Here is a 24,737-nt window from a genome sequence, read left to right as displayed (position 1 = left end):
CCCTCCTTCACATCATCCTGATAATTTTCTTTGGAGCATTTAGCATGGTCTTGTCATTACTGTACTTGTCTATTTGTATACTTGGTGAACCTTGGCTGCTGTGTTCCCTCCCATGGGTATGGCCTACGGCTCTGCTCAGACAGATGAAGACAGGAATGGATGGATTAAACAAGCCCGCGTATCAAGAATGAACATCCATTTCCTACTGCCCCTCCAGAGGGAAACTTCTGCATAATTAATTTATAAAGCCCCCTCCAGTTTTGTATGCCAGCTCTACTACTTACTAGGGTAACATTTTCTACTTTCTAAGGCTGTCCTCAGGATTAGATGAATTAATACAAGTAAATGAACTTTGAATTAGTACCTTGGCCCACAACATCAGCCATTGTCATTATGGTTATTGCTGCTTGGAGCACAAATGGAACCCAGGGTAGAGAGAACCCTGAAGAGAACAGGTAGTTTACACCCAGAATTCACTTCCTTTCTTCCCCCTGTCAGACTCCTACTCATCCTTCAAAACCCAGCTTGAATATTAATTCCCAGATTTTTCTAGCCAATTAAGTAAGACTTTATTGAGCACCTTCTGTGGGTCAGGCTCTGGGCTTGACTCTGATTTCAAGAGAGGCGGAGACAGAAGCTGCTTTCCCAGAGTTCAGAATAACACGTGCAGAGAAGGCCAACAGTGATGGAAGGATGGAAGGCACTCTAGAAAATAACACTGGGATCAACAAGCACTGGCCAGGCCAAGAACAGCAGAGGGAGCCCTGCCGGAAAGGATCCGAACCTCCTCTCCCTCCCCATCCCCGCCCTTCTTATTTGGACCTCGGCTGGTGATGGGGGTGGGGATCTTAATTATTTAGAAGCCTAGTAGGTGCATTTCACTTCATTAAACTCGCGCGCATCACCGAGAGGCCGGCCCTGTTTCACCCAAGCTCTGAGGCTCTGAGAGGTCAGTGACTTGGCCGAGAGACCCCAACCAGCCAGAGGCAGGCCTGGGATTCCAGGCCCCCCACGCGCTCTCTCCCGCACCCGGCTGTCTGCGGAAAGGCGGCCGCTGCTCTCTGGCGCTCCCTATTGGTCGTGGAAGAAATGGAAACCCGCAGACCCGCTAGCGTCCCGGCCCCAGGCCGCAGGGAGAGAGCGGGTCTAGCCAGGGTGCCTCCGCACCCCTGAGGAGCCCAGGGTCAGGGTCCTCTGGCCCCGCCCTGCACCGCGCTCCTGCGGCTCCGGGCTCCGGGCTCGGTCGTCCCGGGCGGGGGCCAGTTAGAGCCTCGGACCCTCGCCCGGCGCGGGTCTTTCCAGCCTCGGCGTTCCGCCTCTGCCCTCGGGGCGAGGAGCGGAGTTGCTGCGGCCGGAGCTCTCGTGGCGGCGCAGCGGCCGGCCTGGGAAGGGTGCACGCGAGCACCGTGCCCGAGCAATGCAGCGGCCCAGCGCGGAAGGGGTGTCGCCTGAAGAACACCCAGAGGACACCGGGAGAGGAATTCCTGGGGCGGGAGTGAGGCGAGGTGGGCAAGTGGAAGCAGGGGAGGCTAGACGTTGGGTAGGACGCATTGACCGGTCCTGCGGCCTGACCTTCCAGGGCCACCAAGGGCGTGCGGGAGAGGCAGGGAGCGCGCGCAAGACGCCTCTGCTCGCCTCCTGCCAGTCCTCCCTGCTCCGGGCGGTCCCAACCCCAGCGCTCCACGACTGCTGGACGCCCCGTCGGGTCCGGGCGGGGTAGAGAGGAGGGACCTGCGTGCGGAGCCCTCGGGGGACGCGGGGGCTGGCGCGGGCTCCGCGGCCAGATCCCCGCACCGGGCACGCCCGACCTTCCTGAGCTCTCCCAGAAGATGTCGGGAGCTATCTTCGCGCCCCTGGAGGGCCTGGGCGCCCTGGACGCCGCGAGCGGCCACCCGCTGGTGTGTCCGCTGTGCCACGCGCAATTCGAGTGCCCGTGCCTGCTGGACTGCTTCCACGACTTTTGTGCCGGCTGCCTGCGCGGCCGCGCCACCGATGGCCGCCTCGCCTGCCCGCTGTGCCAGTGAGTGCCTCAAAGCCCCAACAGACACCCCCCACCCCCGGGGAGATTAGCTCTGTGTGGGCGGGGAACTAGGTGTAGGGAGGGCAAACCTCTGGCTCTGGGCTGCACCCAGCCCGCACCTCTCAGCACCAGAGTGCGCAGGCTCCTGCCCATTATACAGAGCAGGTTAACTGAGGCCTGGAGTGACCAGCCAAAGGCCTTCCATAGCAAGTCCGGAGGCAAGAGCGAGGCTAGAACACAGGTCATGTGGCCACACAGTGCTGCTACAGTAAGAATCTCAGCACAGCACTCATAACACTGCCAGAAATCCACTCTGGGGATCCCTTGAGTCTTAGATCAACATAAGCAGGTTAAGTTGGCTCAAGTTACAAGTGGTGTCCCCAAACCTGTGCGATACAACAGGAGGGGATTGAGAGGGAGGTTTCCGCCTTTGATATCCCAGGCTGCCACCCACGCCAAGGGCCCCCAGCGTTCACCCAGAACAGCGCAGAGGGAGGGACAGGGTCAGAGTGAGCACTGGGTGAGATATTTATTGCAGATGCCAGGCCCTATTTTTAGTTCCAGCCTGGAATGTGGGGGGTGGGAATGGAGATAGGGAGCCGTGGGGAAGGGGCATCTGGATCTTGGCTGCAGCTTCTCCACAGACACCAGACGGTGGTGAAGGGCCCCAGCGGGCTCCCTCCGGTGGATCGGCTGCTGCAGTTCCTGGTGGACAGCTCAGGGGATGGCATGGAGGTGGTGCACTGTGCCAACTGTGACCTGGAGTGCAGCAAGCAGGCAGGGATGCCTGGGGGTGGGCTGGAACCGGGGGTGCCAGGTTTGGTGGTCCTGAAGCTTCCAGTGTGCGCCCAACATGTCCTTAGACCATATCCATCAGTAGATTCTCCAAAACCTAAGGCACCCTGGATCCCAAATGTAGGCCCCATTTTATAGGTGGGGAGACTGAGGTCGGGAATAATTGACTTGAAGCACTAGCAGACAGTGGCAGAGGTTAAAGTCATTTGATTTGGGGAGAGCTTACTGGTCCTCAACTCAGGGTGGAGTTGTGACCTCCAGGAAGGGCAGTCCAGTGCACAGGCTTGGGGCCTGTCCTTAAGGGCCCACTGCTACCTGAGGAGCTGTCTGCAGCTACCTGCTGCCCAAGGGGAAGTGAGGACAATGTGCTGTGGGGAGGGGTGTTCCTGCCTCCCCCCCCCACCCGAAGTCTATGAAAGCTAGGCTTCAGGTTGGGCTGTGGAAGGCACATGGGACTCCAACTTGTGGAAGCTGCATGGGGTAGTACCCCAAGTCCCAGGAGGACAGCCCTGCCGGAGCAAAAGGTCGGGGTATGCTGGGCAAGTGCTGGCTTAGGTGAGATCCAACAGTAGAGAGATGACCAGCGGAAGGGGAACCAATAGACCCTCATTCCCTTTCTTCTCCCAGCCACGTTGTGACTCCAGATGGCCAGGGTGGGCACTGTCGTTTGGCCACTATTGAGGGTGCCAAGGAGGGCTTGAAAAGCCTTGAAGCTTGAAATTTTGTTGTAGGTAAAATGTTTCTGCCGTGCCCCACCCCGTTCGCTGTCTCTTCTCATCGGTAGACTGGGTACATTAGAGCGTCAGGATCCCACTGAAAGGGCTGCACGTAGGCGCGTACCTGCCCCAGGCTGAGACTGACGCTCTCAGGGACAGGTGCGGGCTCAGGCTCCCTAGCCCGTGGGCAGGCTGAGGCTGCGCTCGGTCCTCCGTCCCTAGGATGCAGAGACCACGTACTTCTGCAACACGTGTGGGCAGCCGCTGTGCGCGCGCTGCCGCGATGAAACGCACCGGGCACGCATGTTCGCGCGCCATGACATCGTGGCCCTGGGCCAACGCAGCCGCGACGTGCTCCAGAAGTGCAGTGAGTGCGGCGGGCCGGGTGGGGGCCCGGGGCCGGGCCGGGCCGGGGTGGGCCTGCCCGGAGCCCTCACCACCGGCCCCCGCCGCAGCGCTGCACGCCGAGCCCTACATCATGTTCTCCACCGACAAGAAGTCGCTGCTGTGCATCCGCTGCTTCCGGGACATGCAGGGGTGGGTAGAGGGAACGGGAGGTGAGGGAGCGGGAGGTGAGGGAGCTGGAGGGCGGCCGGGAGCGGGACTCACGCGCGGGATCCCCGCAGGGAGAGCCGGGCGCACTGCGTGGACCTCGAGTCAGCCTACGTGCAGGGCTGCGAGCGGCTGGAGCAGGCGGTGCTGGTGAGCGCGGGGTGCCCGGCGCGCCGGTGTCGGGGATGCGCGCGCCCGCCAGGCTGAGGCCGCCCTGTTCCCAGGCCGTGAAGGCCCTGCAGACGGCCACACGGGAGGCCATCGCGCTGCTGCAGGCGATGGTGGAGGAGGTGCGGCGCAGCGCGGCGGAGGAGGAGGCCGCCATCCATGCCCTCTTCGGCAGCATGCAGGTGAGGGGTAGTGGGGACTGGATGGCAGCACGCTGAGCGTCCTCACCAGCCACGACCCGGTACCCACAATAGCGCATCTCCCGTCCTTGTGGAGTTTGCAGCCTAGCAGGGCAGCAAGCCTGGAGCTACTTCTAGGCGTTACTTAGTCACGTGGCCAGGAGAGGTCCAGCCCTAGGCTGGTGCTAGTGGGGAGGGTTGGTGAGGGAAGGCCTCCCCCAGGAGGTGACATTTCAGGTAAGGACTCCAGGGCTCTCAGGCGGTGGGCTGCAGGAAGGAAGGGCTAGGAGGCCTGAGACACAGCCAGCCTAGCCAGCTGTGTGGCGCGGACCCAGGGGTGGGCAAGTGCTGGGAGGTGGCAGGCTGAGCATGCCCAGTCACAAGCAGCTGTCCCTCCCAGGACAAACTGGCAGAGAGGAAAATGCTGTTGCTGCAGGCTGTGCAGAGGTGAGTGGTGGCAGGGATCTCCATGCCCTGCACCTTGGCCTCACTGCCTGGACCGGGGCAGACCCTGCCCCACCCCCGGAGCAAGACCTCGGGTGAGGAGGGCAGGGTGGCTCAGGGTGCGGGAAGTGCTGACAGGGGAGGATGCACAAAGGTGGTGGGGAGATGGAACCTGCCCCCTCTGAGGTCCCCATTAGGTGGGGATGAGCAGCCTCCCCTTGGAGATGAGGCTGCCTGCCCCTCCCCCAGCCAATACGAAGAGAAGGACAAGGCCTTCAAGGAGCAGCTCTCCCACCTGGCCACTCTGTTGCCCACCCTGCAGGTAAGGGGAGCTGGGGGTGCAGGGTTGGCCAGGTACTGAGTAGGGCCCTCCCACAGGCGCCCCTGGCCAGGTACTGAGAAGGGTCCCTCCCGCAGGTTCACCTCGTCATCTGCTCTTCCTTCCTCAGCTTGGCCAATAAGGCTGAGTTCCTGGACCTGGGCTATGTGAGTCCCCCTAGCTCCTGAGGGGTCTCCCCCCTCCCCACCAGCAGCCCACCCTGTACACCGGACTGCCACCTCAGGCCTTGGCAGCCTGCCACTTGGTGGCTGGACCAGGGCTTTCTGGGCTTACCTTCCCCTCCTCCACACCCTCATCTGCAAACCATTTAGCTGAGTCCCTTTTAAAAGGACAGTGAAGCCTGGAAGGGAGCATGAGCCTCCACTCCCCCAAAGTGTAGGGTGTCTACAGCCACCCCAAATCACCCCCAACTTTCCTGTGGGTTTGGGGGCTGGGGTGGTGTGGGAGTTCTGGGACAGTCCCAGGGAAGGGCTGGAGTCCCCAGTGCACAGCAGGTAAAGTGCCAAAGACAGCCTTGCCTTCAGGGCTCTGGGCGTCGCTGTCGTCCCCCATCCCCCACCCCTACACGGGCCTGAGCACCCTCCTCCCGCTGCAGGAGCTGATGGAGAGGCTGCAGGGCATTGTCACACGTCCCCAGCACCTCCGGCCAGCGCAGAATAGCAAGGTGCACAGCAGAGCGGGCTGGTCTGGGGCAGGGGGTGGGGGGACCAGAGAGCAAAAAGGCCACCTCACCACCTGCTCCTGCCGCCCAGATCACCAGCGACCACCGCGCTGAGTTTGCGCGCTGCCTGGAGCCGCTACTGCTGCTGGGGCCGCGCCGGACGACAGGTGCTGGAGGCGGCACCAACACGTGAGCAGCTGGGGTGCCCTCCCTGCAGTGGGGACGGGCTGTGGGGGGCGGCACAAGGTACCCGCCTCAGTGGGGACTTGCTGCTTGCCACCCTCCCCAGAGGCTGGAAGTCCCTGCTGACCTGGCGCGGAGCCTGGTTAGGGGAGGATGGGGAAGACCCGGGGGCTGTCCCCAGCTGCCACTGCAGCCTGGGCCACCCAGGATGGGGCGCGTAGGGACTGAAGGGAAGGGGCAGCTTGGGGTAAGGCCTGATTTCCAGGCCTTAGTCTGGAGAGCCAGAGACACAAGAGGAGTTCGGAGAAATGCCTGAGCTGGATGTATGTGCCAGGGACCCCAGGGCCCCAGTCAAGGGAGACTGGGCATCAGGCCAAATGTCCAAAGTCCCGTGTGTGAATGAATAAACAGTTTACTCTGGACCAGCCCTGTCACATCCTGATGGAGTCTTGTCTGTACACTGACACCTCCCTGGGGAAGTTTTAAAATACCACGCTGATGTCCTTGGTCTTGGGTGGGGCTCACAGAGGCTTATTCAGCACCCCTAGACGGCACACTGTTCTGGCGTGCCGTCTAGGGGGAGAGGCTGAGAGCCTGGAGGAGGGGAAACCCTCCCAGCCCCCCCCCCCCACATCTGCGTTCACACTGGCTCTCTCCTCAGGTTAGCAGTGGGCTCAGGACCCAAGGTGCTGATGGGGCCCAGCTGCCCTTCCCCAGTGGGAAAGATGCTGGGATCGCTGGTCCAAAAGCCCACGCTGCACCGATCCATCAGTACCAAGGTGCTGCTGGCCGAGGGGGAGGATACCCCGTTCACAGAGCACTGCCGCCACTACGAGGACTCCTACCGGGTGAGTGGGTCCCGGCCACCTGCCCCCCCCGCAGTGAACACGGCCTTGCAGGCACTCACTGCGTCTCCCCACACAGCGGCTGCAGGCAGAGATGCAGAACCTGAAGGACCAGGTACAAGAGCTGCACCGGGACCTCACCAAGCACCACGCGCTCATCAAGGCGGAGATCATGGGAGACATCCTGCACAAGTCGCGGCAGGTGGATGCGCAGATCGCCTCAGAGTACGCCTCCCTGGAGGGGATGAGAGCAGTGTTCCAGGAGGTAGTGACCCCCCTCCCAGGCACCTAACTCCCCTGCAGCCTCACCGGTCAGCTGATACAGGGGCGACCCCAAGACAGGAAGGGGATAGAAAGAGGACCTTGGCCTGGTCCATCATGAGGCCCTCGTGTGGCAGGCTCTGGAACTGGGGTCTTTGCCTCCTGGAACCACGTGACCTAGCTGGGGCCTGCCCTGTGGCCCTGAGTAGCTAGAGGACAGAAATGCCACCAGTGGAAATTCCAACTCATGGCCATATGCAACGTCCAACTCACTTTCTCTTTCAGATTTGGGAGGAATCCTACCAGCGCGTGGCTAATGAGCAGGAGATTTACGAAGGTCGCAGGCAACTGCTGCTGGGTGCACCCCTTTCCTGGAGCTAACCCACGTGCTGGCAGGCACAGGAAGTCAGTTACCCACTAACCAGATACAAACTCTTCCCCATAGCCCTTGACTTTGCCCCAATTGCTAATGCCCCCAAATGATGCATGTGAGGTCAGGATTCAGTAAGTAGAATGCCTTCACAAGTCTTATGTTGCCCTTTAATTAAAGAGGCAATCGCTGACGTAGTTGGGATATTTAGACGGTACGAGGCTTGAGAGTAAAAGAACCTGAAGCCAACAAGACCCAATGCTCTGGCCTTGGCTCCCACAGCCCAGCTCCATGACCTTCTCCAGCTGAAGCAGGAGAATGCCTACCTGACCACCATCACCAAGCAGATCACGCCCTACGTCCGCTCCATTGCCAAGGTGAAGGAGCGGCTAGAGCCCAGGTGAGACCAAGGGGTGTTCACAGGAGAGCCAAGACGCTTAAGAATGTGTGTGGGAAAGGTGCCACACATTCAGAAGAACTCCTTTCAGGAAGTCAGTGGGTCAGGTCATGAGGGATTACTCAGCATCTGGGCAGACCAGTTCTGGACATCTCCAAAAACACAGAATGAGTAGGGTGCTTTCAGTTTCTGCTTCTAGGCACAAAATCACCCACCTCTAGCCCTCAGGAATAGGTCAAAGCAAAAGATACTTCTTGGGAGCGTAATGAGGGCCCTCAGCAGATCCGGGCAGCAGGACACGGAGGAGAGAGCAGAACTTCCTCACTACATGCTTAAGCCAAGTCTTACGCACTGTACTTGGGCATCAAAAGGTGTTACGGTGACAGAGGGATGTTGGTGACAGGTCCTCAATGTGCCTGTCTCTTGAGTCGCCTGGCCCCAGGGTGGGCTGGTTGCCCTATAGGTCTGGTGCACAGCAGTCACCCTGAGCTCTTCCTCTACCACCCTCTTGGGGACTCCTGTTTGCCTCACTCCTGCCTTCGATGTTGCCTGTACCCCATGCTTTCTCTTTCATGGTTTGGTGGAGTCTTACCACCCCCACCATAGTTCTTTGAACAAGGGTGCACAGGAGTCTGTGTTTTGGACAGCACCAGTCTGAAATGTTTTTATTCTGCCTTCACACTTGACTGATAGTTTTGCTGGGTATCGAATTCTAGATTGAAATTCTAGACTGGAAATGATTCTCCTTTGACAGCATTGTTGTATTATTTTCTAGCTTCCAAGGCTCTTTGAGAAGTTTGAAGGCATTCTGATTCCTAATCCTTGTGACAAGACCTCTTTTTCTCTTTAGAAGCTTGTGGAATTTTCTCTGGTCCCAGGGTTCTGAAACTTACCACTGGTGAGGGTCTACTTCTATCCATCAAAAAGGACCAGGTCCTTTCAGTCTGGAAGTTCAGGTCCTTCAGTTTTGACACACATCTTTTTGAACCAGTGAGTTGATTTCCTTTCTTCTCTTTCTGGAATCCCTATTACTGGGTATTGGCCTTTTTGGGCTGGCCCTCTGATTAGCCTTCTCAGTGTTTTCTTCTATCTCTTTGTCTCTCTGCTGTACTTTCTGTGAGATGCCCTTTTTCTTCCAACCCTTGTACTGAGTTCTGCATTTTTGAAGAAAATTTCCAAGAGCTCTTGTTTTGTACCCTAGACTTTTTTTCACAGCCTTCTGTTGTTTCACGGACATAGTCTCTTACCCCTCTGAGGCTGATAGGTGTTTGTTGTTTCTTTCTCCCTTAAGTCTGTTTCCTCCAAATGTGTTTGTTTAGGTTTCTGTCTTCCATGTTAAAGGCTTTTCTCTGGTCATCTTTGATCATGTGCTCATATTAGGAGCTGGGGAAGCAGGGGCAGACTGGATGCTCAGAGCATGTGGGTGGCACTTCAGTGCAGGGGACTGGGGTAGACAGGGCTTTTTTCTGTGTTCTCCCATCTCCTTCCCGAAGGCCACCGTGTAAAGCATTTGCAGGCACACCTGGTTTTCAGCAGTTCTCACCTGTGTGTGGTACCCTCCCAGAGACTAACCCTTTGGCAGGGTGCGGGAGGGGCAGCTGCTCCACAGTAAGGATCTTGACTGTCACCCCCTCCCTACTTCTGCCCCATCCTCCCCGTTGCAGAGGCGAGGGAGCTGCCAGTTGCTGGGCCCCCTAGGATTCTGTGGTGTGAACAGAGTTGGGCCTCGGCTTGTCCTGCTGTCCACTCTGAGCTTGGGTTTCTCGTGTCTGCTGAGGTAGTTAACCACTGACCACATGCCCTCCGGCTTCAAAAATTTTGGTGTTATCCTATTCTGTTCTCGACTTGGAGAAGTTTCTTCCCCTATTGTTTTGGCCCCTTTACTAGAATTTTAGCGAGTCTGAGGAAGAAGGAAAATTAAAGTGTGTGCAATTGTATGTTCATCCAGAACGGCCAAGCCACCCTGCAAGTGAGCCTTCTGACAAGCATGCTGAGAGGTTAGACTCGGCACAGCTTCTGCACAGTTTTGACGGTGACCCGGTCTACCCAGGACTAGCTGCAATGTCTCCTCCTCAGAGGGCATTCAAAGTCATTTACTCCACCTGCCGTGCAATTCCATTTATCAAACCTCAAAACCAGACACGACTAACCTCTGGCATTAGCAGTCAGGATGGTAATGATCCCCGGGGGCCTCTGGACACACATGACATTCTGGTGCCACCTGCCCAACTTGTTCAGGCTGTGCACACGTACCAAGCCTTGTTCTTATCATTTGTGTGCATTTCCCTCTGGGTGCTGTGCATCGGTGAGAAACTAGCTTCAAGTAATGTGCTCCTGGCTGCCTGGCTCTGTGGGGAAATGGCGCCTGTGGTCAATTTTGGGAAAGGGAAAGGTCAGGCTAGAGCCCAGCACCCAGAGGTTTGGGGGAGGAGGGAGGCTGCCTCTATCCCTTTCCAGGGCACGATTTCCAGGTGTCTTTCCAGGCTGCCTCTGCTTCCTCCTCTTCCACTGCCGGCAACCCCACCCACCCCAAGCCCATTCCTATGGCCAGTTGTCATCAGTGGCCTCTGGCTGCAGCCCTTGGTCTCTCAGCAGTGCTCACGGGCGTCCTCACCACGCTCTCTTGCTTCTGAGGCAACCCACACTTGTTTCCCTCCTGCCACTCAGGCTGTCCCTTCCTAGACTGGCCACTCTGCCACCTCTGCTCAGTGCCCCAAGTGTCAGCTTTCTCCAGGGCCCAGTCCTAGGGCCTCTCCCCATCCCCCATCTATGCTTAAGGGTCTATCCAGTCCCCCCAACTTTAAAATCCCACTGAAAGGGGTGCCTGGGTGGCTCAGTCGTTAAGTGCCTGCCTTCGGCTCAGGGCGTGGTCCCGGCGTTCTGGGATCGAGCCCCACATCGGGCTCCTCCACTGGGAGCCTGCTTCTTCCTCTCCCACTCCTCCTGCTTGTGTTCCCTCTCTCGCTGGCTGTCTCTCTCTGTCAAATAAATAAAATCTTTAAAAAATAAATAAATAAATAAATAAATAAATAAATAAATAAATAAAATAAAAATAAAAAATAAAAATAAAATCCCACTGAGACACAGACAACCTCCAAGCCCTCCCCAGCACAGGCCCTCCTGGGCTCCAGACCCCTCGCCAACTGCCCCTTCTTGGGGGTCTCCACTTGGACCCGTCACGGGTGCCTCAGATCCCCTAATGGCAGGACTCCATACCCCCCCCCCACAGTGAGTGGCATCACATTACCCAGATGCCCAAGTGAGAAGGCCAAGGGCTTCTGACTCCTTTCCTTTCCTCACCCCATTTCCAACCAATCCCCAACTCCTGCTGACACAACTGTCTCAGCCCATGGTTGTCTCCATGGCAGCCCCAGGCCAACCCACCATCACCGACCCTCTCCGGCCCCTCCAGGGTGTTCCATAGCCAGCGGTCTTCTTAAAGCCTAGAGTTCCCACCACTCCGGGGCCTGACAGCTCTTTTGGGACCCTCCCTGTCCACCTCCAACCACACTAGCCCCCCACCACACCCTAGTCACAATGGCCTTTCAGCTCCCCAGAGAAGTCAGACCAGTTCCCCCTTCCCAGCCTCTGCCTGGAATGTTCTTGCTTCCGACTGTCCCAGAGATCCTCCCCACACAGGTCTCTGCTCCTGACATTCCCTGCTGCCTGGCCCCGCAGTGCCTTCTTCCCAAGCTCAGCCTGTCTTCCTGACCACAACGCAGCTGTCCTGAGAGCAGCCCTGGCCCTCGGTCAATATCTGAGGATCAAAACCCTAGGCAGACCCTTGAGTGTCTCATTCAGTTTGGTTCTGTTTAAAGAGAGAGCTGGAGGACTGGCAGTGGCCGGCTCGGCTGCCTTCAAGCCTCCCAGGGACTGTTTCTCTCACACAGACTTCAGGCACAGGCAGACGAACAGTCGGAGCACCTACAAAACATGCATGATGACAGCGCCAGTGGTGAGACTCAGGCCAGGTAAGTACGGCAAGGCTTTCCAGCCCAAGTGGCAAGTGTTTCAGTCTCAGAGACAAACATGGGGCACAGAGACAGGCCCCAGGTTTTCCTCCCCATTTGGCCCAGGCTTGCCGCTGACCAGCTCTATGGCCTCGGCTGGGTCTGTTTGTAAAATACAGGCCCGGAGAATTCACAGAGGACAGATGTGACCTGCCTCCTAGAATTAGAAATGGCCAAGGCTGCTGCCGGCACCGCTCACACAGCCGAGGGCTGCAGCCTGGCTCGCATGCGTTTACACCAAGTGACTCAGATTCACTTAAATGAGAAGTGACTGAGGATCATTTCCTGATGCGAGAGCATCACTATCCACCGGAGACACAGTGTTTGCCAAAAAACTTGCCAGAGGAAGAAAAGAATGTGCGGGAAGAGATACATCACTGTCACGGGCTGATCTTTCAGTGTTTTGCTCTCAGTTAAGTGTGCTCCCCCCGGGGCAGGGAACGGGGCGGCAGAAAGAGCGGGCAGAGCTTGGAGGGCACGGAGCAGGCTGCAGCTGTGACAGACCAGAAACTAGTCTCACCTTCCCTCCACCACAGTTGGCTCAGATGCTCCAGGGGGTGTCCATTCAAACCTGTGGTCACCACAAGCCACTGAGAAGGCCTGAACTGCGGATACTCAGGCAACTAAACATCATTACACATGAGATGAGAACCCTTTAGGAGATGATACAGTTCTCGTTCACCCACGGGTGCTTCCGGAAAGGCTTCCCATTCCAAAAGCCTCGGCCCCAGTGGGTGTTAGTGCTGGCATGGGGGTGGCGAGTAGAACTCATGTCACGTGTTCCTTTAGGAATGACCCGGTGGGTGTCACAGAGAAGAGAGAGAAAACATCAGAACCCAGAGGGAATGGCCGGACTCTGAACAGCCTCACAGAAGAGCCTCCACTGAAAAATAAAGATGCTCACAGACCCAGACAGAAGAACGGGGGTGATGCCCCCACACGGAGAGAGCGCCCGACTTAGCAAACGGGACTGGTCCCGAGGGGTGGGCATTTTACAGCCCGCACCTCAAGACTGGGACATTTAAGAAAAGGCTGTGCCCATCATGAGACAAAGGGTAATCACTAAACAACAGAAAGACCCAGAAACTCTGACAGGTCATTTCAGATTCTTTGGCCTGAGCTGAGCATCCCTCTTCCCTGTGTTCCCACTGCACGAAGTCTTGGTCCTCCTCACGAGGCTGGGGGCAGCATCCCGGGGCCGTGCAGAAAAGCCCTTCCCTGCCCTGCCACCTCCTTCTCATGCCTGCCGCCCCGCAGTCCCGCCGGCCCCGCACCCCCGCCGTCGGAACTCCAGAAGGGACTCCAGCAGTGGGCAGCGCCTGCCCCGCCTCAGACCAATTCAGTCTCCTGAGCCAGGGCCCCCGCCGGACAGTTCCGCCCAGGAAGCTGAGCGCTGACTCAGCAAAAAGGAAAAACTGTCATTCCAGTTTTCTCCTTTCACATGAGGACTGAACTCACCCAGCAAAGGAGACGTGGCTGGTGGTGTGTGTGGCAGGAGATGGTCACGTCAACTTCTCCACAACTTTTTCCTGCCTTTCCAGACAACGGTCACTCTCCCGTGTTCACCTTCTATTGATAGTAAAGGACGGCCCAGAATCGACTTTTCTCCAGGAGTTTCCACTCCTGCATGGTGCCTTTCTATCGGGTGGAATTTCACAAACGTTTAGGAAGGAAAATTAACCCGGATGACCTAAAATTTAAAGTTTTGGAGGCAAAATATCCAGAGTCACATTTTAAGCATATATCCAGCTTGATTCAGTGGTTCCAACAGCGAATGGCTCCCACGAGCTGAGCCAGGCAGACCAGCACATGAACACCCAACAGCTCGCACCCACGGCTCCGGAGCGCGACGCTCTCACTCTGGAACATCGCAAACCCACGGGAGCCTCAACGGCAGGAGGAGCTTGTCATGATGAACTCGTTCGAGATTAGATTTTGGAACTGAATTGAATGGGCAAAATACATCTGGTTTTATGCTGTAGGTCCCGGACATTTCTTAGTCAGAGGTGACATGATTACATCCCACACAATCACGCTAGGGTTCATAGTGAAATCAAGTACAGTTTTATTTAAGAATTGGAAAGAATATTCAGTATCTGTGAAAGAAAATCCAATTTAAAATATTTAAATAAACATTTCTGCATGTAAAAAGAAGAGTAGAATAATTACTCCATTAAATTACTCTCCTAGCTATGGGGCGGCTTCCTCTAGAGCGGGTGCTTGGGACGGCCCCTGACGGCTGGCCCTCCGCCAGCCCAGGGCGTCAAGCTCTCACAGCAGGGCAGAGAGCAAGCCTCTCCCACCAGCCTCAAGTCACTACAGAAGCAAGATGCGGTGGGAGATCACAACTAAGGCAGTAAGAAAGTGCAGAGAAGGGACAGTGGTTTACTGTACCTATGACGGAGGGCCTGCTACCAGGAGCTTGGGCTACGGCCAACCCTCCAGAGCCTAAGCTATTAACACACGTATGGTTTAGGAGTATTTCCCTATCATGTCAATCACTCAGAGTGTTAAATAAATGGAAGGGATTAATAAAGTTCAGTCTTTAGGCTCAAGAAGCAGTTCCTACAAATGATGAAGGGACAGTGGGGTATGCTGCCTTTCGCTTTCAGCCAGGCTCATGCTACTCACTACCTCTTTTCTGTAAACTGCTATTCTCGGCCACAGCCTGCAAATCCTCACAGAATGTTTCCTTTTACGCTGCTTCAAAGTCACTTTGTTCTGCGTATCACCTTTTCTCCATTTAAGAATCTCCACTTTAAAACCCGCAATGGAAAAAGTAAGTCATCTCTTGACAGTTTCTTAATTTGAGGGAACTGGTGATGTGGCCTTTACCCAAAAAGCCTTTGGGAATACCCAGAAAGCCTGTACTTCATTAACCTGATTCTCTGCCTGTACACTGTCACTGCTAAATTTATGAAGTTAAAAATAATCTGAAAATGCCAGTACTAGATGAAAGTCAATCACTTGCCAAATCCTCCCCTAAGTAGTTCATCTTTTCTCCCCAAGTAAATGCTGACTTCTGCCCTGGGTGTACGAGTCAGGGTGGGGGGTGTCTCCCTCCCCCTCCCCCTGCCCATGGGATTGCTCTTTAAAGCCCAGGTGGTATAATGGCAGCATCTCACTGCAAAACACTAGGCCTACCTCCTGAGCTCAAGGGCCTGGCAGGAAGGTGGGCTTCGTGAACTCCAGCAGGTGGACGAAGTTGAGATCACCAAATGCCAACACCTTCAGACTTTCTGTCCACAGAGCCAGGGCCCATCATTAGCTGTTCTCCATCTATTAAAGACAACTTCACAGCCCCCCCCCCACCTCCATGGGAATGAAAGCTGGGTCCAATCCTGCTAGATGCAGCACAGAACTTTCCCTCAAGGAGCTGAGGATTGCTGCCCAAACCCCAGCCATGTCCTCTTCCAATCTGCAATCCCGATGAGTGGAGTTCACTTTGCTAAGCGTGGAGAACAAGTCAGAACTGATTCAATTCAAGTTCCCAGAGTAAGTGCATGTCGACGTCCCACTGGGGAGTGTTCGTGCCAGACAGACCCACTGCTGAGAGCTCCAGCAGCGGCCTCAGCCGGCCTGGCTGCAAGGCCCACTTGAGGGCCGATGGTAGGGTCCACTCACACCAGAAGAGTGTCATCCCAGAAATCAACAAACCCGTAAACCTCTTTGGTATATATATATATAATAACGAAAAAATTAATTAGGCCATGAAATCTAGAAGTCAGTGCTATTTCTGAGTTGGTAACATGCTCTTTGCACGCACAGTTCCAGCGTCTGGTGCAGCTGACCAGGGTCCGCGTCTGTGCGATGCCACGCGGTGCAGATTCCATGTATGCCTTCTCTCTTATCTAAGTATTAGAAACGTTTGACGTTGTTCTTCTAAGTTTTCACAACACCCCTGTGAGGTAGGTGGTATTGACCCCATTCTACAGATGGGGAGTCTAGGCACGGAAAGGTTAAGTGGCTCCTCAAAGCCGCCAGGCGCGGCGCGGCAGCTGGGCAGCTCTGCAGCCAGGGGCGGCCGCCGCCTTCGCGCACGGGCTTCGGTGGCACCACGGCCAACTGCAGGAAGGATTTCACGCTGAGGCCAGGGCCCTCTCTTGTCCAGAATCAAACAAGGGTCTTAAAGCTGATGTATTTAAAGCCAACCACTCTCCCCAAACTTGAAAAACAAAAATCCTGACTAAATCTCCGTTGGGATCATTTGCTCTATTTAAGACTGCTGTGAGCTGACTTGCTTGAATTGTGCAGTTATAGATGCTTGAACCCCTTTGGAAAAGACAGTCTGAAATGGCATTAGAGTTGGTGGAGTTTTGAGAACAGAACATAGAAATCAATAGTTAATAGATTTCAACTGAAACACAAAAATATAAGCTATGATGCAGTAAGACTAAAATCCCAAATAAATGGAGAGCAGTAACTCCCAATGGTTAACAATGTCTCACACAGTAGGTGTTCAGTAAGCATTGCTTGGATAAAGGAAAAATGACACATGCCTGTCGCTGATAACAGCCCCCTCTTGGGAGAGGAGCAGGAGCCCGGACCCCGGGGAAAGCCACAGGGGCCCACAGTCTCCCTGGCTTGGGATGCCCTTGTTAACACAAAGCCACTCAGCCAAATCGTCTGGAGGTGTCCATGCTGCCTTTCTGCCAAATAAAAGGGCTATAAACACCGAGCCCCTTTGAATTTATACTGCTATTTATAAAAAATAGATATGTAAATACGACTAAATATATTAAGAGCCGAAGTGTCTTATAGAGAATCACCTTTAAAACTGTATAGATACTCATGCACTTAAGCACGGGAACAAGGAGGTCAAAGCTGTGCTGTGTGTTCTTCGGTTACAGATCGCAAATGTACTTCTAACACTAAGCACTGCTGCCCACACACCCCTTCCTGCCAGAGAAGCCTTACTCGGTCATGAGCGAGTCCACCGCTCCTGAGGGGTCTTGCTTACACTAAATGCCTTGTGGGGGACGGTGCGCGGCCGGGGCTCTCACCGGGGCCCTTCTGGAGGGGCACTGTAGGATATTGCTGTTATTTGCTCCTTGTCCATCTCTGATCTGTGTCCTACCTTGATTTAGCCCAAGAACAGACTGCTCTAGGGTGTGGAGTCCTTTGGTCCTAAGGCCTTCTGACCATTTGGTCTTGAGTGATATTCCAGAAGAGTAATTGGTGACATATAAAATGGTTCAGAAAATCCATTCCACAGAGCGGCTGACCAGAGGCAGTTGTGACCCGGGCCACGTGCAGTGGGAGGCCCCTGGGCCCAGCCTGGCCCGCTCCTGCTGTGTTATAGCTCCACCTTGACCCCTTTTATAAAAGGCAGGCCTGTGGGCACCCGCTTCTTATACTCCAGGTACTCCTCTCCAAAAAAGTGAATTAACGAGATCTCCTCTTCTTCTGTTCGATCTCGGAAGAATCGCCACACTGTCAGAGCGTAGCCAACGCCACAGATGGGATTACACAGCATCACCTGGCGGGGGACACGAAGTTGATCAGGGTCAGTGTCCTGACACCGAGAACTTCATCAGCACCTGCTTCTCCTGAATATCTACAGAGGACTTCCTGCCAATGGCCCAAGAGACTCTCAAAATACTGTTAGGGTCTTTGAGAACGGAGGCCATTCACTGAAACCTTACCACTACTTTCGCATCAGAGCTCAACACTCATCACTGTCGTTTTTTTTCCAGACACTTTTCTGTTGTTCCTCTTATGTGAGAGAGATCTAAAAATTAAAAGATCAACTTTTCATGGGACGCCTGGGGTGCTCAGTTGGTTAAGCGTCTGCCTTCACCTCAGGTCATGATCCTGGGGTCCTGGGATCAAGTCCTGCATCGGGCTCCCTGCTCAGCAGGGAGCCTGCTTCTCCCTCTGCCTGCCGCTCCCCCTGCTTGTGCTCACTCGGGTGCTCTCATTCTCTCTCTGACAAAGAGATAAATAAAATCTTTAAAAAATAAAAATATTAAAAAAAAAAGATCAACTTTTCAGATTTCAATACTCAGGGCAGGTGATGGCAGCTCCTGATTCCACCCCAGGTGTGAGTTCCCGTGGGGCTCCCAGCCTGCCCCTTCCTGTTCCACATGCGCAAGCACACACACACACACACACACCCCTCCTCGCAGCTGCCTCGCCCCCCACTCCTGGCCCCCACAGCCTAACCCTGTACCATATACAATGCTACTGTGAAATCACTTGTCTTCAAACTACTCCCTTGCCCAAACCAAGAAAAGCAGTGCCTTGGTCACTTCCTCCAGCGCCCTTCCACTGGGCTACCCACTTGGACTGCCTCTCACCTCCCCACTCATGTGCTTTTCCCACTTTGAGAACGTCTTCCCCACTGATCCACCCCCAAATAACCCCTCCATGCCAAGAACATCTCCCAGCTCTCAGGAACTTCTGTGTGGTGTGGGAAACCCACCACTCCACCCCTGTCCGCTCTGATGGACCCCCATGGACATGTGTCTTCCCCAAGGGGTTGACTTCCGCCCAGAGAGCCAGGCACGTGCCCTCGACTTCTTATTCCCATGACTGCTTACAGGGTACCTAACTGTATTTCAAGCACAAGCTAAGCCCTTTCCAACCAACGAGCCCCCACAGCAAACCTCGGAGGTGGCACTGCTGTCCTCACTTAATGTGTGAGAGCAGGGAGGCCAAGCAGCCAACATCAAAGCCAGGACTGGCCCGGTTGGTGATCCCGGAGCCTGTGCCCTCACAGCCACCATACACATGTGGCTTCTCAATACACCCTGTAGTGGGGTTTCCCAACTGCAGGCCACAACCTGTTCCTGAGCCCTGAAATCCATTCAGTGCATCGTAAATAGCATTACAAATAAGACAAAAACAGATATTTTGTACACAGTAAGTACTATCCTGGGAAAGCCCTGCTCCATTTTTATGCACACACGTGTGCTGGGTCACAATATAAAAAGATCTATGGTCACAGAGGCCAACCCTTCAGTCCTAGAGCACTTCGGTATGTAGGCAGCATTTACGGCAAATGACACAATTCAACTACAGTCAACTCGTTCTCAGGGAATACGATGTTGATGCAGGGAGTCTTAGGGTTCAGAAATGTGAGTATTAAATTAAGCCCTGGGCGGGTGTCCTGCCCCTTCTACACCACTGGGGGTCACCAGAGAGTCCCCGACAGACCGTGCATTGCCAATGGAATGCTTCGGGGGCCCCAGACTGGATTTTCCCAAAGAGGTGAGGAGTCTCCTAAGCTCTCTGGTCACATTCTCTGGCCAAGTCTTTCTGGGACCAAGAGAACATATTCAAGAGGCAATGGGCAGGAAACAAGGGTCGTTCTGAAACCTGAGACAGAATAAACCCCTGTAGCTTATGTGAAATCCAATCCAGACCTTGGCCTCATCTAATGAAAATCAGAATCCACTTGAGCAGCAGAAGGTTCTGTCTCCCCAAAGCTCCATCTCTGTCCTCACCCCACTGGGGTACCCCAGATCTACGTTAAAGAAGGAAGGAAGGGGTACAGCAGATGGGTAACAGCACCTAGAATTGCCAGGAGTTTACAAGGTTAGGACACCCAGATTTTAGGTACATCGTAAAAATGTTAAGGACTACATCAGTTCTTTTGCGTTTTATTTCGTTCTCACTCAAAACGTGACAGGGGGCACATGCACCTATTTAAAGGAGACCAACAACCTAATAAATCCACTGATATCCACTGAATTGTACGCTTTGAAACAGTGACTTTTATGGTATGTGAGTTATGTCAATTTTTAAAAATGTAAAAGAAATTAAAGGCAACCACTGTCATTTCTGATACTGTACCTGGGTTCCAATACTCCAGTAAAACCACCCAACATAGGAAGGATGCCGGAACCAAGCGTACACTCCGCTTGTCACCAGAGTGTGGGTTTCTGATTTTTCATTCTGCACCACGTGGTTGAAATTGGAGCCAGCTGTGAACATCGCCGCTTTCCTCAGACATTCTCCAAAGACCACCATCAGCAGCCCCATGGCACTGAGCCAGGTGATCTGCTTCAGTTCTGGAGGAGAGACATGTGACAAACAGGAAGTGAAGACATGGGACTGTGGAGCTCCCCCTGTGGATGCTTAAAATTAACCTATTTTTCCAAGGCTAGGAACACTATGAAACATGCTAGTGGGTAATTAGCATTTGTCATCACATTAAAATTTAATTATAAGCAAAATACATCCCCCTAAGTTGTGCTGTTCATCTGTTTAAAGTGCCAACAACTCAATTAGAGCGTCTTGGCAAAGACCTGATGGACTCTTCATCCATGTCCCTCTGCCACATGTCCCCTTCCTTCCCTTAGGGACAAGGACAGCTAAGTGAACCAGAGAAGGATCTAGTGTTTCCCGCCCTGGCTCTTTACTGACTCCTGGGAACCACACACATTTTACTTAATTTGCTGTGGAAAGTTCAATTTGAGAGCAGGTTTCAGATGCAGAGGTTTTTGCTAATAAAATCTTCACAAGAAAAGTCTCAAGTCACAGAAAAAGAACGGATGCAAATCTCTGACTGTAAAATTAGTATTACAGTTATCACAGGTTGGGACTTCATATTAGATAGTATGGTATGTTATGGAAGGCTTAAGGCAAACGGTCAACACATGGTCCTCCATTCAAAATCCAGGAGCGGAATTCACAAGCTCTGCTTGTCCTTTATAAAGAGCTTAGTGAGGATAGACATCTGGGGAAATCACTCTGAGAGATTATACCTGAGAGGTGAACCCATGTCACTGCCCTCAGACCTGCACAAAAACCACTTCTCCCCTCTGGAGGAGAAAGTAGGATACACTGACCTGGCCAAAAGATATTTTCTAGTGTGAACTCTATCCAAGAAGAAAGAGCAGCTACTGTATACTCCAGACTGTGATTCAGGAGAAAGGAATCCAAGGACAGACTTTTGGGATTATTGACTGCTGTGACTAAGTATTCAGAATAATGGAATAGTGACAAGGAGCACATATACCTGTTTAAAAACAAAAAGAAAGAGAAGTAAGTTGGGGCAAGGGAATCAAGTCAGTCATAACTCAAAGTACAAATCTGGGTCTGCTGTACTGTCCCTGAATTCTAAGAGGAGGTCCCGTTGTTACCTGAGAGTGGACACCAGGCACCCACATGTAACATGACTGCTCAGGTCTGCAGAAGGTGGGGTTTTAAAAGGACTACATGTGGAATGTAATAGACCAAACAAACATAGGTATGGAAGGCATTATGGGCCCTTCAGCCTTTTAAGAATGACACTACACACAGTAAAATATGAAAGTGGGACATAATCAAAATAAAGCAGTGATGTATGTTGAATACAAAAATTCAAAAAAACCAAAAAATTCCAGCAAAGAAAGATTAGATGGCTCAGAGTATTTGATCACAGGAGATAAAGCTTTTTACCTTGAAGCCACTGGTTCATATCCAGGTCAGGGACTAGAAGGCTCAAGGGCCTGAAATCACAGTGTAGGGGAAAATCCTACACTGGCCGTGGGGGATGCACTAGATGTGACCTAATAGAAATTAGAGATGGAAAAGGCCTGTGAAGAGGAGCCAGAGCCTTGCCCCTTCCTGTCACTGAGGACCTGTACCCTCTTCTGGGAAGGGCTCGTCACATTACTGATGAGGGCACCTACGGGGAAGGTGCCAGGGAGACCTGTTTCTGCCTGCAACAGAAGCAACCGGTGGGCACAAGTTCTTAGGGTGCAAGACATAGGAATCTAGACGGAAGTTAAAGACCTTACAGAAACGGGAACAGCCTTCAGCCAGTCAGAGATGAGACACAGGGATGAGGAAGTACCACTTCTGATCCTCTGATCCTCCCACCCTTGCCTCAAAACCGTCCTTCCCAAAGTAGTTCTTACCAGCCAAAGTGATTCCAAGAAGACTGGCTAAAACTTAGCAACATGCCGCAGCCGAACACAAAGCCAAGGAAACAAGCACGGATGGCTATCTGAAACGGACCCAAAAGAAGCTCAATCATCTGGCTGTTCCCTGAGCACATACCCTACTTCCTGGGGTAGGTAGGCTACTGGCAAACACGTAGAGCTGGTGTGCCTGAGCAGAGATTAACAGGGTGAAGCAGGGGTGCCAGGTTCAAATCCCGCATCCACCCCTCTCCGACTGTGTGGCCTTGGGCAAGTTACTTAGCCTTTGTGGACCTTGGGTTTCCTCATTAGTACCCACCTTTTAGGACTGCTGTGGGAAGTACCCCTGTAAAGCACTTAAGAGTAAGTTCTACGTAAGTTCTAGCTGCCATTGCTATTATTATTCCCATTGCTATTCAGAGCCGTGGGAAAACCGCATGAACCCGGTTTATTGGCTGGATTCTCCCAAAACCACGCAGCGAATCTAGCCGAGGCAAGCGGGACTCCGCGCCCACCCCCTCCAAGGAACTGCGGGGACCTCTGACCTGAGAATTGGCAGCAGGTTAAGTCTCCACACCTTAAATTACATAAAAGAGCTCGTGGGCCCGCTCCCTCCCCACCCCACGCGCCTCTGCCGCAGCTGCTGAACAGCACCGCAATTTCCCACCCACTCCGCGGGAGATGTGGGGGCCCGCGCCCCCCGAGCCCCGAGCCTGGTGAGGCTGGGTCCCACCTGCCGCCTGAACTCGCCAATAAAGAACACGCCCGGGGGAAGCGGCCCCGGTCCCCCGCAGGCCCAGCTCCCGGACCGCCCCGACCCCGAGGGGACGGAGCCCGCGCGCCGTGCCCAACCCACCAGGCTCCCGCCCTCGCCCCGGCCCCGGCCCGCCTCCGCCCGGCCCGCACCTGGTAGCGCGGCGGCCGGTAGAGCAGCAGCAGCAGCGCGTTGAGCCCGGCCACGTAGAGCGCCAGCCCGGTGCGGCCCTGCAGGCCAGCGCGCGTGAGCAGCGGCAGCGCGAGCACCGAGGCGCCCAGCAGAAAGGTGGCGAGGCTGAGGCGCGCCTCAGAGCCCGGCGGAGCCCGCGCCGCGCAGCCCGCCATGGCGCCGGGCGGCCGACCAGCGGGCGACGGCGCCGGCTGTAGTCCGGGGAAACCCGCCCGCCGCGCCTGCGCACTGCGCCGCCGACGCCGACCGGGAAGCGCCGCTGCCCGGAGCCGCGCGCCTCCCGCGAGCTCTCGCGATACCGCTGCGCCGCGGGGCTGGCGCCGGACTTTGGCGGGAGCGCCCCGCCTGCAGCCCCGCCCCGCAGGTCCCCAGAGCCCTTTCCCTCCCCCCGGATCCCCTGGCCCAGGCCGAGCGGCGAACAGCGGGCGTGGCCGCGGGGCACCTGGGTCCCCGGCCGAGAAGTGGCCGCCGGCGTCTGCCACAAGGGAGCCCCAAACTCAAGAATGTCCCGGTCCGAAGAACTCTGAAGGGACCCCGCCCTCGGCCGGCCCCGCGTGGCCCTCACCGCGAAGCTGACACCCTTGGGCGCGCAGGCGCGAGCAGGGCGGCCCGCTGGGTGCCCAGGCTGCTTCCGTGCGGTGACCCTGCCGCTAGGCAGCTGGAAAACCCCGAACGGGGACTCTGCGCGCGGGATGACCGCCTACTTCAGTTCGCGGTGAGGGAGAATGTCGGCCAATCGTGGAAAAGCTCGGCGTACACCACGATTTTCAAAAGACAGAATGCAGAACTCACAGTGCGAGCTTGGCTTCGCTTGGAAAAGTAAAAGCAAACGTGTGAGCCTGGGGAAACGATGGAAATATAAGCACAATTGTTTAACAGCGGTCGACTTCCGGTGACAGAACAGTGGGTGACTTTCATTGCCTTCTGTGTATGTTTTTGTATTTTCCGTATTGTACACAATCAACATATATTACTTTTTAAATCCGAATTTTTTTTAAAGGGTTAATGTCCTCACCCGGGGGAGCTCAGAGAGGGCTGATGAAAGAGAAAGACAAGTAAGCAAGTGACTAGAATAACTATGGTGGGGTGGGAGTGGGATAGGAGCCAAGTAAGAATGGAAAGGAGAGAGAGGGACTCCAGGGAGGGGCCTTCAGGTGAGCAGGCAGACGGTTAGGAGACAGCATGGAAGAGATGCTGGAGCTAAGTATTGGGGCACTCAGGGACCAGCAGCCTTATGCTGGAAATGAGAGCAAGGGCATTTATGGAGAGGGAGGGAAGGCGGGCACCGAGTCTGCAGACTCAGGCAGGAGAAAGGAAGCCTGAGTTGGGATAGGGGACAGGCCCCGGGAGAGGCTGGAGCCCAGGGTAGTGGGTCAGAGAGTGCTGAGACCAGGCGGGCCGTGCACTGCAGTCACCCAGACCTGCATCTGAGCCTCTGACTGCCCCATCCTCTTCTGTCCCCACAGGACCTGGCGGGAGGCCTGGTGTCTGAGCAGCTTGCCTCAGGGAAGGTTGGAGAGCCTGGGATTGAATCCCGGTCTCAGCACTGCCAGGGCCCAGCTTTGTAACCTTGGGCAAATCAACTCCAAGTCTCAGCTTCCTGTAAAATAGGAACCCCAATTTCACTATCCAGTATTGATAATGTTCTGCAAAGCCCAGTACCATGTTTAAATGATTCTCGGAAAGCATTTGCTAAACTGGGAAAGTTGTGCAGTTGCAGTGCCACATAGGAAGGAGGCATGGTGTTAGTGTGGGCTGAGAGCTTATGCTCCTGACGTTGCCCCCAATTTCTGATGCTCTCACCCAGACTCAGTACCTCTCCCCCAATGCTGGGATGCCTCAGGGACCCCAGAGAATGATCATTGCATCTTCGCTCCTGGGAGTAAGTCTGGTCCTGGGGCACAGAGCTGCTCCCGGGAAGCTCCTCTTCTGGCCATTAGCATCTGCTGTCCATACTGACTTAGGGCCCTGATGCACCTCTAGGGACCATCCCCATTCT

General features: G+C 54.8%; 2 protein-coding genes across 12 annotated transcripts; one reads left to right on the top strand and one right to left on the bottom strand.

Moving 5' to 3' along the window:
- Positions 1-822: 822 nt before the first annotated feature.
- Positions 823-14,095, top strand: RNF207 (ring finger protein 207). 11 transcript variants are annotated; one of them, XM_087858593.1, is made up of 17 exons: positions 831-2,020; positions 2,665-2,797; positions 3,754-3,898; positions 3,987-4,068; positions 4,158-4,233; positions 4,308-4,433; positions 4,831-4,877; positions 5,124-5,196; positions 5,292-5,360; positions 5,810-5,878; positions 5,967-6,064; positions 6,720-6,906; positions 6,983-7,128; positions 7,450-7,508; positions 7,817-7,934; positions 11,822-11,902; positions 12,731-14,095. In XM_087858593.1, exons 1-17 carry the CDS (start codon positions 1,830-1,832, stop codon positions 12,900-12,902), a joined length of 1,872 nt encoding a protein of 623 aa, XP_087714719.1. In that variant the 5' UTR covers positions 831-1,829; the 3' UTR covers positions 12,903-14,095. The 11 variants fall into 11 exon arrangements, 7 of the variants coding, with proteins under 7 accessions (XP_087714720.1, XP_045659484.1, XP_087714719.1 ...); XM_045803524.2 differs by having other exon boundaries at positions 833-2,020; positions 6,983-7,168; positions 7,450-7,501; XR_006780684.2 differs by lacking the exon at positions 12,731-14,095 and having other exon boundaries at positions 823-2,020; positions 7,450-7,569.
- On the bottom strand, positions 13,983-22,963 carry ICMT (isoprenylcysteine carboxyl methyltransferase). The gene is made up of 5 exons (XM_045803529.2): positions 22,699-22,963; positions 21,790-21,878; positions 20,737-20,906; positions 19,739-19,956; positions 13,983-17,420 (listed from the first exon to the last, which is right to left on the bottom strand). The coding sequence occupies exons 1-5, from the start codon at positions 22,891-22,893 to the stop codon at positions 17,238-17,240; spliced, it is 855 nt and encodes a 284-aa protein (XP_045659485.1). The 5' UTR covers positions 22,894-22,963; the 3' UTR covers positions 13,983-17,237.
- Between the last annotated feature and the right edge of the window lie 1,774 nt (positions 22,964-24,737).

The sequence above is a fragment of the Ursus americanus genome, chromosome 33 (genome assembly GCF_024610735.1).
Source record: "Ursus americanus isolate L20-20 chromosome 33, mUrsAme1.1.p, whole genome shotgun sequence".
Lineage (NCBI taxonomy): Eukaryota > Metazoa > Chordata > Mammalia > Carnivora > Ursidae > Ursus > Ursus americanus.
This window is presented reverse-complemented; position numbering and strand designations above follow the sequence as displayed.